The sequence below is a fragment of the Pezoporus flaviventris genome, unplaced genomic scaffold (genome assembly GCF_033815535.1).
Source record: "Pezoporus flaviventris isolate CSIRO_AGI_PZ_B2104156 unplaced genomic scaffold, CSIRO_AGI_Pfla_v1 ptg000029l, whole genome shotgun sequence".
Taxonomy (NCBI): domain Eukaryota; kingdom Metazoa; phylum Chordata; class Aves; order Psittaciformes; family Psittacidae; genus Pezoporus; species Pezoporus flaviventris.
The window spans coordinates 15,123,564-15,137,329 of record NW_026892577.1 but is presented as its reverse complement, the minus strand read 5'-3'; the positions used below and the strand labels follow the sequence as shown (position 1 = coordinate 15,137,329).

Below are 13,766 nucleotides of genomic sequence, written 5' to 3'. Positions count from 1 at the left end.
CATGTGCTAACAGTCAGAAGCTGGACAAGATCTGGAACCCAGGGGTTATGCAGACATGGTAAATAACAGGTGCTCTTGCAAAAAGCTTACAGTTTGAAAGATAACACATAACAGAGGAGTGAGGTAAACTATTGAGTTTAGACAGGAAAATAGGTAACAAAAATAAATAGCATCCTTTATCCTGAACTCTAATGCATACAGATTGTAGCAAGTTCCTTAGAACTGACCTTTTCCAGATGTCTCAGTGAATTCTTTTTTTTATGTATATACTTTTAAGACAGTATCACTAGCATCAGCTGCTATGCGTATACTTCTAGTTGAATATCAGTTTTTATGTATTTAAGACTACAAATGGAATCAGAAAAAAATCACAGAAAAACTGTCTAAATTATCTACTTCAATTACATTACACCCCCTGCCCCCATAAAAACAACCCAGTTTTGAAGAGAAAGCGTATTAAGCCAGCTTAATTACCCTTTAGAACTTGCCAGAAATCACAACAGAAAAATAACAGGCTGCCCCCCATCCTGAGGGCATGTGATGGGGAAGTCACATGTTCAATCTAATATTAGTGTTTAGATGTGCTCCCAAATGAACAGATTCTTTAAAGAAAACACACAGAATTGTTGTAGTACACATCGTACACCTCTGGGGCACAAACTGTGAGAAATTAGCGTTTCCAGCGTGACAGCTGTGAGTTAAGAAGTGGTGTGTATAGATAATATTTGTGGATAGAGCAGATGCAAGGCAGAATGCAGATGCTCATCCTGATATTGAACACATGCTATGCTCCTTTGGTACTGCCCAGAACTTTGGAAAAATTGAAACTGGTTCTGTTTGAAGAATAAAATGCTTTCAGAGGCTAAACTTTGACAATGTGCAGCCTGATAGCTGAGCATTTTCTAGCATTGATATCGACTGAAAGGTACCTCTAAGCCCAATATAGTGTAGTAGCAAATTGGCGTCACAAGATGGAGCTTCAACCCAGCTGTAATGGTACCTCCACACATGCATTTTATTTTCTTTTTTTTTTTTTTTTTAAATAGGAGCAGCAATTTCATAGTATATTTAAAATTTATTAAAAAAAAATACAGTACCCAATTAATTAAAGTAATTACGATGAAGGATTTATGGAATGAAATTATAAGAATGTATTTTCCTGAATACATTCACAGTAATACACTGGGGAGGCATATAAAGATAAAGCAATTTAAAAGCATTTGCGGTGAACAATGGATGGCCCAGCTTCATCATATTCCTGTTTGCTGATCCACATCTGCTGGAAAGTAGACAAGGAGGCAAGAATAGAGCCTCCAATCCAGACGGAGTACTTACGTTCAGGAGGAGCAATGATCTGTTTAAGAAACAAAAGCATTAAGTACAACTGTCTCCAGTGAATAAAATACATTTGTTATAAAAAATTGTTAAAGCAGTGATATTTGATATGAACAAAAACATTGTATCTCTGTGCTAATGTCATCCTTGGCATTACAATTAGCCATTGCTACAAGCAGTAAAGTTAAAAAGTTGATATTTAAGTCTGAGTCTAAATTCTCAATTCCTCCGCCTGAGTCAGTCTGCTGAGTAGGAGTGGTGCATTCATGTTTTCATGGTTGCATATGGGAGAAGAAGAGATGATACTTGGTCTGGAAACATAATGGTAGCCCAGAATGGCTTGGAAAAATGAGTGACCTATGGAGTGACCTTATTGGTACAGCTGATAAAATGTTTGTAAAGCGATGAAGGAAGATCTGAAGCACAGAAGAGATATTGGCTTGTCAGAGGCTCTTCCTTTTCTGAGCTTACAGGCCAGGGATAAAACCAGTATTTCCCCTATCTCATCTCCATCAGCCAAGAAGGGCTGAAGAAGCTCACATATAGCCGCAGTGGAAAATTTAGCCTGCTGGATCCATACTATTCTTTGACCATGCTAGTGCACTTTTCAGAATTCACTGTGAACAAGGAAATGAGAGGAGGGAAGGCTCTCTTCCTTTCAACAACAAAGTCACCAGGTGGTGATTATTTGGTAGAAGGTACAAACATGACTCAAAATATGTACAAAGCACTTACTTTGTATAGTGTTGCTATGTTTCACAAGATTTTTGATGACTTTGTACGTGCCAACTCAAATAGTCTACAAATGATTGCACCATACCTTGATCTTCATAGTGCTGGGAGCCAGAGCAGTTATTTCCTTCTGCATCCTGTCTGCAATACCCGGGTACATTGTAGTGCCTCCAGACAGTACGTTGTTGGCATAAAGATCCTTTCTGATGTCTATGTCACACTTCATGATGCTGTTGTAAGTGGTTTCATGAATGCCAGCAGACTCCATGCCTAGGTAAGGCACAGAAGAACTCTGAGAAAGCAGCTCCATACAGAGACTTCAAATTGCTAAGACAGAACTGACAACATGAACTTCAGTGTCTCTTTAAAAAGACATCAATCTTCAGAGCTGTGGAAACCCAGAAAGTCATTCTGCAGCTGCCCAAATTATTTGCTTAGTAGTTCCTTGTGCATCGCTCCTCTCCCCTTTCCACACACAACTCCTCCTTCAAAAGAAAGCTGGGGGTGTAGAATAGTAAAGTTTCCACTAGACTTTTGCAGGCAATCTCAAACGTCCTAAGAAATCCTTATATGGTCTTGGAATCATTTCTGTTCTTTTTTTTTTAACTTCTCTTTTTCTTTTCCTTATTTTTTTCTTGTTAATGTAATGAGCCAACCCAGAAACAGAACAGTCACAATATGTCCTAATACCTCTAACTATGCAACTACTTCATCTATTTCTGAGCTGAAATTCTGCCGACTGGCAGAACTGATGCTGGGTTTCTGTGTGACCTCATTGTAAATTCACCTCCATGGCTGGAGCATTGTTTTGGAAAAATAGAACTAGTGTTGCCTGCCCCCCACAATCCTCACACTACTTAGAAAAGTGACTTTGTGGCCACACTTCTTGTAGTAGCCAGCTGCAAATGGCACAAACCCAGTGGCAGAAGCCAAGAGTAAATATTCAGGGTTTATTCTGAGAAAGCATTTTGCCTTATTGTTTGATCCAAAGTTCCTCCTACCATATTAATAGCACTGTTCTAAAAAATTGTTTTATAATGGGTGCTAGGACATACTTGTCTGTAGGTCTGAGTTAGCAATGGGACACAATCAAAAGAAAATAGAAAACTTATGTGCAGTTTATGAAGGCAGAACAATCATTCAACCTACCAATGAAGGAAGGCTGGAAGAGGGTCTCTGGGCAGCGGAAGCGTTCATTTCCAATGGTAATCACCTGGCCATCAGGAAGTTCATAGCTTTTTTCCAGAGAGGAGGAAGAGGCAGCAGTGGCCATCTCATTTTCAAAGTCCAGGGCCACATAACACAGTTTCTCCTTGATGTCACGGACAATTTCACGCTCCGCTGTCAAGAGGATTCAGTGTTTAGAATGGCACTCAGGAAGCACACAGACATATTGACAAGTTGTTCCCTTTCATCCTCCAACACCCTCCCTGTTTTTTAAACATATCCTCTGCTCGTCTTACAGAGGACTTTCCTGTTGGATTCCTTCTTGTGTCTATTCAACTGCAGAACTACTTTTAGAACTTCTAAGGCCACTAGAAACATTGAACATTAAACAACTCCCCTCCCCAGACAGCAGCATGTCCTTACCAGTGGTCACAAAGGAGTAGCCACGTTCCGTCAGGATTTTCATGAGGTAGTCTGTCAGGTCACGGCCAGCCAGGTCCAGGCGCATGATGGCATGCGGCAAGGCATAGCCCTCATAAATTGGCACGTTGTGGGTGACACCATCCCCAGAGTCAAGCACAATCCCTGTGACAAAATAACACATTTCATTCCCAGGTGGACATCAACGCGCTTAACCATTTCAAACATCCATGTCATGTTCCTCAAGAGGCCTACCTGTGGTACGTCCAGAAGCGTAGAGGGACAGGACGGCTTGAATAGCTACGTACATGGCTGGAACGTTGAAAGTCTCAAACATAATCTGAAATGCAGTTAAAATAATTGTCTTAACACTACAGGGTTTTGCTTATTTGAAGCAATTTACTGAGAGGGTGAAGACAAGGTTATCTGTATTTCTTGATGGTTGCTAACAACAAAGAAAGAAAGTACAAACTCAAAAAATATTTGTCCTACAAGATATCTTCCTACACCTATATCTTTAACATATGCACATATTACAGTGTCCTGAGTTCAGCAGTAGCAGTCATTTTTCTCCTTCTTAGTAGCTGGTGCAGTGCTGTGTTTTTGATTCTCAGCCTGGGAACAATGCTGATAACACCAATGTTTTAGTTACTGCTCAGTACTGTTTACTCTGACCAAGGACTTTCTGTGTCTCATGCTCTGCCAGGGAGGAGGGGAAATTGGGAGGAAGCAGAGACAGGACACCTGACCCAAACAAGACAAAGAGGTATTCCATACCACAGCTCGTCATGCCCAGTATATAAACTGGGGACGGACAGTTATCCGGAAGGGCTAGATCACTGCTCAGGTCAGGCTGGGTATTGGTTGGTGGTGGTGAGTGGTTGTGTTCTCTTCCCTTATTATTATTATCATTGGTGGTAGCAGTAGTGATTTGTGTTATACCTTAGTTACTGGACTGTTCTTATCTCAACCCGTGGGAGTTGCATTCTTTTGATTCTCCTCCCTATCCCTCCAGGAGCAGGGGGGAGGAAGAGGGGGGAGTGAGCGAGTGGCTGAGTGGTTCTGTGTTGCCGGCTGTGTTTAAACCATGACAGTTCTTTTTGGCGCCCAACATGGGGCTCAAATCCTCGACCCTGGGGTTAACAGTCGCGTGCTTTACCGACTGAGCTAGCCAGGCTCTGTCGGCTTAAACCACAACATACTGACATACAGTAATAAGCCTGGCCATAAAAACAGATTAAGATGACATGAAGCTTGGACAGGCTGAAGTACATTCAAAGCAGATACACTGTTTTTCTAAAGTAAATACAATAATTCAGATATGACAGGTGATCACTATTCATTTTGCATCTTCCATAACCAAGAAAGACTGACTACTGGAGAGCATGACTAACTGAAACAACGAAGTTCACATCCTGTTGGATTCACAAAGTTGGAATTACTCCACATCTTTAGTGTAAGTTTACCTGGGTCATTTTCTCTCGGTTGGCTTTGGGATTCAGTGGTGCTTCAGTCAGCAGAGTCGGGTGCTCTTCAGGTGCAACACGGAGCTCATTATAGAAAGAGTGATGCCAGATCTGAGAGAATGGGAGACGCCAAAGGAAAGAAACACCATCAGCCAGCAGCTCAGAAGCACTTTCAGACAGGTATTGTGCTCCAGCTCTCTGCTTAAAGCCCTCGATATAGGCTAGTAGTGTTTCTCATGCAGTTGTTCTTATAGCCTCCACAGAGATTACCAGAGTAACTGTAGAAAGAAAAGCACTAACCTCGGGTTTTACTGCTAGTAATACATGACTTATTTTAAGGTCACTTAAGTTAATGAAAATAACTTACTCTAACAGTAGAAGAGACAGAGCAAGACAGCATTGATTGCAGCAACACTGTTTCAATAATGAATGAAAGTTCCAGAACAGCTCTAGAACATATGCAGACCTATGTAGTTGAAATCAATAGATAACATGTCTCTTGAAGACAGTTTCACCTTTTGGTTTGTAGAGGCCAGCCCAGGAATTCATAAAAAGTAATGAAGTCAAGTGGTTTGTGAGGATGAAAGTCAGCTTGTGTTTATCACTTCTGCACAAATTATTCCTACCAGCTATAAAAATCTGAGGCCAAGTGAAGTTCACTGAGGAGGTTAATAAACCAGCAAGAAGTAAAACCATCAGACTTTCTAAAGACCAAGAAAGTTGTTCTAAGCTTATTTTCAAGCTGGTGGTGATGAGGGATTGGTTGGTATGTTAGGCATCTGAAAGGTTTTGCTCCCAAGTAAAAGAGTCAGTCAGTTCTGTGTTACTCCACACACCTGCAGTATGATTTGATATCCCAACTGTTTCAGATATCCTTATTTCCACAGCATAATAGAACAGAGATTCCATCTTAGAAATTATATAGACTGTGACTATAAACACGGCTCTGGAAGCCTTTCATCCAAACACTGCCTCTGAAAGGGATGTATTGCACTGCAACATTGCTAATCTTTCCAGTGTTAAAAAGTACATGTGTAACCAGTGCCCTTCACATCAGAATTACACACATACTTCGTATTTTTGCAGAAACAGGTAACTTCCTAAATTGCATTTCCTTACTGGTAAATCGAAGATATTCTTACATTCATTTTCTTTACTTTTACTTTTTTTCTTTTTTTTTTCTTTTCCAGTAATTAGGAAATATTTATAGATCAGACTGAGCAACAGAACTTCAAATAACTCTTTTGATGTATTCCTAGGGATACTTCAGCTTCAGATGCAAGTTGACCTTTGCTGTTAACAAGCTTCTCATCAAACCATACTTGATAACATAATGCTTTCATCTAAAATTTAGTGGGTATTCTATAAATGTTTGGTTCACAAAGTTCTATTTACCAGTAACACACATAAGCTTTTTAAAGTTGAAATACCTTCTCCATGTCATCCCAGTTTGTGATGATGCCGTGTTCTATAGGGTATTTCAAGGTCAGGATTCCTCTCTTGCTTTGAGCCTCATCACCTACGTAGCTGTCTTTTTGACCCATACCAACCATCACACCCTATAAAATAACAAAAACGGAGTTAGTTTCTCAGGGAGAGGTGTCATAAAGTAGGTAGAACATTAGCTGTGAAATAAATCCAGTTGCCAGTTATTCTAGTTACTAAATACTTTACAAATACTAATGAACAGAGAGTAACTTACTGTTCTTTAATTGCCAAAATTAAATGTTTAGTTCACTTAAAACAGTTCATGTTTCCATTACAGTTTCAGTAAACAAAACAAGTACAGTTTTAAATGCGTAAAGTGGAAAAATAAGTTTAACATTTGCTACTATTTAGGGATGAACTGTCTACTAAACTATAACAAAGTGGAGTAAAAGCAGAAAGTATGTTGTGCCATCTAAGGGTCAAGTCAGAGCAATACACAATTCACATTTCCCAAAGCTTAAATTTCAACATTTTTTAATATAATTTTTGAATACTATAATATTGTCATTAGAGACACTTTAAGTCTACTGCTACAAGTTTCTTTTTAGGTATTTTCATGGATCCTGTAGAGATGGTCCATGGACCAGAAGCTATAAAATATGGATATACATTAGTCTTTATGTTAAAGTCAGAAATACTGGGAAAAAATAGTATGTAGTAGGATGCTTCGAGTGCATAATACTCTTGTCAGAACTAAGTCATTACAGACTCCAAATCTTGGCATCTCTAACACTGTCTTAAAAAAAGACAACTTGGATTTGCAATTTTTGATGGTAAAATCCTTCAGGGGACTAATAGTATATTTGATACATGATCAAGAAAGAAAGGTTTTAAAAACCTGCATTGGTTTCCACTGTGATGGTACCGCTTGGTTTTGAGCAGTTAATAGCATTTACACTGTCTTCAGAAGCTGGTGCTTTAATATCGTTTTTAAATTCTGGTAACACTCAGAGGCCTCAATTAGACCTTCAGCCCCAGCTGCTATACTGAAAGCTCCTAAAGAACTTAAAATGCTTTTGCTGGATATATCAAGTGATGCATTTTATGACCAGTTACCTCTTTCCACTTCACCAGGGCCTTGGATGGCATAGAAGCAATTAAGTGAATTAGTTCATTGTGGCTTAGCCAAGCTGCTCTAGTTCATATTAATAATGATCTGGCTCAGAAACTCCCTATTAACAGCTCAGGTAATAAATGCATTTTACCAACTATTAAAACTGAGTGGAATGCATCATATACTTAAATGTAAACCTTGAAGCTGAAGAAACCCAACCCTCGGCAGGTGCTCATTTGTGATACAGTTAAATGAATAAACTCAGAAAGGTTGATAGGAAGCTGACTGAAAACTTCTCCTTTCTCCTTTAGTTTTTCACACATCACCTATCATCACCTTTTAGGGCAGTCAAAATTTCCAGGTACTTCTGTGTTGGGCTTTTTGGTTTGGTTTGGTTTTTTAACTAGTTTTATTTACCAAGTTTTCTGAGTGATACAAAATTAACGGCCAGGGAAAGGAGGGCATAGAAGGGAGTGAAAAGTTTTGGAAGGATTCCTCTCACAAGACAAGAGACATGCTTTGACTCAGGTGAGTGCACTCTGGATGCATTTTGCCTGGAAATACTGTTACACAGATAAGCCAGCCCCAGACACAGAAAAGGTGGCTCTGAGGTGGAGAACTGGGGCTGGTGCAGCAAAACTTTCTACAAGCCTAACATGGAATAACCAAAGCAGTTCATCACCTGGTGCCTGGGACGACCCACAATGGAAGGGAAAACTGCTCTCGGAGCATCATCCCCAGCGAAGCCGGCTTTACAGAGCCCTGACCCATTGTCACAAACAAGGGCAGTACTGTCCTCTTCCTCACACATCTTCTACGTCAATGTCCTCAGGCCCTCCAGACAGAAGACAGCCCTATGAAAACAGGAAAGAAGTTTTTAAAAAGGAACAACAACAACAACAAAAAAAAGCCAAAAAAAAACCCCCAAACAATTGAAAATACTCAGCCCCCCAAAAGCCCCATACTCAGGTAGCAGACCCACCCTTGAAGACAGAGATGGCTGTCTGAAAGCAACCAGGACCAGCAAAGAGAGGTACCAGTTTGGCAACCACCAGGTCACTGCATGACCATATGAAGGAATGGGCTTCCTTTTGAAACCATGAGAAGTTTCGACCATATCTGCCAGAGGGGTGTATGCACTAAAGATTATCCATCAGATTCCAGAGGAGAATTCCAGTCCTGCAGCATGGGCAGACAGATCAGGGAGCAGCAAATGTTTATCTAAATTTGGTGACAGAAATCCATGGCTGGGGTGAGAGATAAAAGAGGACACTGGGCTGGCAGCTGCAAAAAAGGAGACCCCTTTGCATCAGATTCAGCACAACTTCCCCTGGTCTTCTATCACCCTGACAAAGTCCTCACGCATGTGGAAAGCTGTCAAAGGTAAGAGCACTTCAGTCTTCTCCATTCAGTCTTGGACTTCCCCAAAACTAACCAAATTTGATATTATGCATATACCAGGGATATTTTCCAGTAACCAGCTGGGTGAAGGTGGCCAATTAAGTTTACATTTAACCTTCTAAACGAGAAGAAATATTCCCAGTTAAAAAACAACAAAAAAATTTAAAAGCCTTTTCCAACTCTCCACTAGTCACTTAATGAAGATAACCCACCTCTAAAGTGAAGGCAGGGACAGTATGTGTTTTAAAAACAGGCCATAGCATATGCTACACCATCATTTCAAAGCAGCCAATAAGCCTCATTTGTAGAGTTTCAAAGTAATTTATGTTGGCTCCTTGTCTCAGTAAAAAGAAACTGTTTTCCTCCTCTGGCAAGAGGAAGATGATATGGGTAATAAAAATGTTTTGAAGGCTTTGTATTAAAGTGAATTACAGAAACAAGCACTGAATACCAGGACTCAAGAAGAACTATTCGCTCACAGTTTATAGTGTGGTAGGGAATCTCTTGGCTAGCTCTGAGCCCAGGCTTCCATGTAGAATTCAACAAATTGCAATGTGTTAACAGCTAAAGGAGACAGCTGTCATCCACAGACCAGCAGACTCTGCATGCAGTCTCCAAAACCTTCTGCTGCAGGAATACTGGAAAGTCAGGGTGAAGCAGGAATGGAATCAGCAAGAGACACAGCCGATGAGCAAGGGAGCTGACGACCTGTTTAGCCTCTGCAATGGATGGGACAAGCATGGACCATATGACCTTCCTTTGAGATTCTCTGTCTCTCTCCAGTGAGACAGCCACAGGACATAGCTGCAGCCCTGCTCCTGCAGGCTGCTTGGGCATAGCTCCCAGGAGAAGACAAGCATAGGGAAATCTAACTTGATGTACTTCAGATATTTTATCATTATTATTGGGAAAGGAAAGTAAGTTGCAATTTTTGCATTTATTAAACTCCTGGGAAAACAAGCTTTATATATCCAAACATTTACTGAATGGAGTACAATTGTTATCTAACGTGAATGAACAGACTGGTTTGGACAAACCATTTCCTAATTAGGAAATAGGCTTCTCAACTGTCTGTTTTTGGAACAGAGTTCGAGGTCAGGGGTTTTGCTCAAACCAATGCAGCTAATGCAATGCCAAAAATCACTTGGGGGAGGGGAAAGAAGGGGGCAGGAAAGGCTACATTTCTGAGCTTAGTGGACTCTAAATGAAAACCATATTTAGTAATAAAGCACAAAAAGTTGAAAAATCAAAGCTGAATGATTTCAGATAGTGCTCTGTGCCAGCCAGTGAGTTAACAGCTCAGGACTGCCATGGCAAGCAGTAGCAACATCTTACAGTGGAAAATGACACTCAGTACTATGGCAGAAAGGATTTTTTTTCTCCCAAGTAATTAATACAGTATTTAGCCTCTTCTACCTGCTTTACATTTAAAGATAACGAATCACCTCATCAATATCCACAAAACACTATTAAGAGAACTCCAGCCCCACAAGAAATACTGTGTAGTCTGTTCCTCAATGAAATGTTTGGCATTTTACAGAACAGTAGTTTCATATACGCAGAGACAAGTACAAATACACACACATCCACATTAGATACTGCTGATTTGCATACTTCCCAGCTCTTGTTGCAGTCACATTCCCCAGTACACTCACGTCACATTACAGAGTTAACAGCACTGAAGTAAACCTGCTGAGAAGCACTACTACGTACCCTTCCAGGAACTCTGTTCTGTCCCAGACTAACACAGGTCCATTTAAACATGAATATATCTGTAATTCCAGCTGTGGCATTACACAGACTATGTCTTTACACAGTTGCTGGAGTGCTGGTAGAATCAGAAAAATCATCAGGTAGAAATCCTTCCCTTTCAGACATGGTATAAAATAAAAACAACTCAGTATAGACACTACAAGCATTTTTATCATCAATTCAGTTCTAATAAGTTTGCTCAAGCAAACTACAGCACAGCAGTACATCCTCCTGAATTGCTTCCATTTGACACTACTTAATTGAAGTCCTCCAGCAATCTGTAAATCATGCTGCTGGTTCTGTGCCACTTACCCTGACAGTGCTTGGCTGGGGATAGCTGCTCTGGGATGGTGCACTCTGTCTGAAAGCTCTGAGGTTATATAGACCCTTCAGCTCTTCTCCTCCCACTAGCCTCCCAAACAAGGAACAGAGGCAGACAGAGACAGAGCTGAAGTCTCTAACAAAACCATATAGGGACCTTATTACAAAAACCTCTAATCTGGATGGCTACAGGCCCTGGGTCTCTTCCACTGCATTCCAGTACAGAGCTCAAGAAACAGAAGGAGACTTCCAGCTATGTAAGAGAAACACTTCAAAACTTCAGAAGAGTTGCTAAAATACAGAGAGACAGAGTGTGCCCACAGTAGACACTCTGGCAGGAGGAGCATGTGTTCAGACAAGAGGGGTCCAGGCCTCCATAGTAACATCCAAGAGACGGAAGGAGAAACTGGAAGAGCAGTCATTTATACCAGGGAAGGTGTTTTTAAAGGAACACTTTGCTTTCTTTAATGATTTTGACAAAACCAATGGAAACATTTCTAGCAAGAGAAACAGCTGCTGAATTTTACAATAAAGTTTGGCATTTTGCTTGTATGCTAAATGTTGTCCATATGCTTAAGGGTAGTGAAAAAATTACCTGCTGTTGTACAGGGTTCACAGTGAAGTCTTCAAAGGTTGTGAGAATGTTCTGTTAAAAGATTGTTTGATCCCCTCTGGACTGTGATGGGTTGAAATCCATTCTGTTTCTCTGTCAGTTTATTTTCAAAACCCCAGAACCTGGAGGCCAACTTTGCGCTAGTGCTACTCCACTGGCGATCACAAGTCTGGACTGACATAAACTCACATCTCAAATTGTTCAGAGTGAAGTTCTTGAATTTTATAACCTTCAGCTAAATTTTTTGTTGAGCATATCTTTAGCAAATAAAGCAAGGGTCCTTACTGTACAAGTTATTTTCAGCACAGGACTGGATTTTTGCAGCTGTAGCCAGCTGTTCTCTGGACAGGCTGATTCTAGTGAAGCAGCCTATTCATAGTCAACAATGTTTTGTCATTAAGTTTGTACTGAAGACCAGAAATCAGCATCTCTGAAGTCCAATACTAAACCATCATAAATTCAAAATTGGTCAAGAAAGATGTGAGAATCCCAGTGAGACCCTTGCTTTGTGAATCTTGTTACAATGAGGAAGGGCATTATGTGTTTGCTTACAGAGTGTTTTCTGCCTAATTGAGTAGTCTTAATGCAAGAAAAGCTCTCATAAAACCACAGTGGGAGTTTTTCTGATGTGGAGATTTAAGGATTAGGCGACTAGTAGATACAGCAGATAAGAAGAATTATGGATCGAATACCAAAGGAATTTAACTTTTAAGGAAAGGAACTTTTAAGGAATGTAACTGCCTTTGAGGGTCAGAAACAGAAGCTAACAAGTGTTGGAACATGAGCCATGCAAAAGCTATTTATTATTTCACTTCCAGCATTGGGCAAAAGATAACAGATACTTTAAATTAAAATAATAAAAGGAAAAAAAAACACCAAGGGAAGCAACCTAAACCAGAGGATATAAGAAGATCCTTTTTTACATATCTTCAACTGACACTCAAAGGACAGCTAAACCCAAATTCTTTGTTTTCAAACAACACTCAAAAACATAGCTAAGAGCAATTACATACCTCGTATAGAACGTATGGTATTAGATCAGGGAACTCAGGTCAAGGGGAAAGAGAATTTCACACGGCAGAATCCTTCACTGCAGTGTCATATCTGATTTTCATACAAACATCAATTACCTTCAAAGCCTACAGAAGCATCATCTACCACAACTCCTTGGAAATACCAAGACTGGGACAAAGACTGAAAAGAATCCAAACTCTTCACCTTATTGAGAAGAAGTTCAAGCTCCCAAAAATGCTTACTGACTATAGCAGTTACAGCACCTATGAGATTACAGAGCCACCTAAACAACCCTTCGGTAGGACTGGTACACCATTCACACTGCACCTCAGCATAGCTAGAAATACAGGCAACAGTGTTCTGCAAGAGGCCTCAGTGGATATTAGAGGAGTCAGTGGCCACACAGATACTACAGACACCTTCATATCTCTGTTAAGCTTCATCACAACTCCTATAAACATAGCCTGGTGTCTACCGGTGGTGGCAAAGATGGCAGCACCACTGCCTTGCCTGCTATGAGGAATGGCTATTGGGTGGGGATCACACATCATCTTGCCTGTCATGGGCACCAAAGATGTTGGAATCCTGGTTTTCAGGGTGCTCATGAAAAAGATACGGCTGACACAAAGTCTGCTTCAGAGCAGGCAGTTGTTGATATGGTGGTAAAGAGGAAACATCAGTTGTTTGGAGGTAGCTACCATATGAAGGATATTTGTTAGAGGCAGGGCTATGCAGACTAGAAGGGGAGAAGTACTCCCAGAATAGTGATGGATACACATGAACAGCACAGGAAAAATGCAGAGATGCCGTACAACCGTGCCTCCAGCACACAATGGAGAGCCAGCGCTCAGCAGGCAGCTTGTCTCTGGAGCATTATGTTATGGAAGGTGCTGGGGCAGGAAGGAAGGAAGGAAGGCAAACAGGTGAACTATGTGAGGAAATTAGATCAGTCTGTCTTGAGAGACATTGTAGAATATAGGTATTTCTCTCATTCTTAGTGACT

At 40.6% G+C, this 13,766-nt stretch overlaps 1 protein-coding gene across 1 annotated transcript; it reads right to left on the bottom strand.

Annotated features, from left to right (window-relative positions):
* Positions 1-1,013: 1,013 nt before the first annotated feature.
* Positions 1,014-11,257, bottom strand: ACTA2 (actin alpha 2, smooth muscle). The gene is made up of 9 exons (XM_061459222.1): positions 11,128-11,257; positions 8,345-8,516; positions 6,551-6,679; positions 5,121-5,231; positions 3,910-3,994; positions 3,658-3,819; positions 3,217-3,408; positions 2,156-2,337; positions 1,014-1,354 (listed from the first exon to the last, which is right to left on the bottom strand). The coding sequence occupies exons 2-9, from the start codon at positions 8,471-8,473 to the stop codon at positions 1,211-1,213; spliced, it is 1,134 nt and encodes a 377-aa protein (XP_061315206.1). The 5' UTR covers positions 8,474-8,516; positions 11,128-11,257; the 3' UTR covers positions 1,014-1,210.
* Positions 11,258-13,766: the final 2,509 nt, after the last annotated feature.

Coding starts and splice junctions, on each gene's coding strand:
- ACTA2 (XM_061459222.1), bottom strand. CDS start 8,473: ATGTGTGAGGAAGAGGACAGTACTGCCCTTGTTTGTGACAATGGGTCA. Junction 3,409..3,657: donor CTACTCCTTTGTGACCACTG/GTAAGGACATGC, acceptor TCCTCTTGACAG/CGGAGCGTGAAATTGTCCGT. Junction 1,355..2,155: donor CCAGCACTATGAAGATCAAG/GTATGGTGCAAT, acceptor TTTCTTAAACAG/ATCATTGCTCCTCCTGAACG.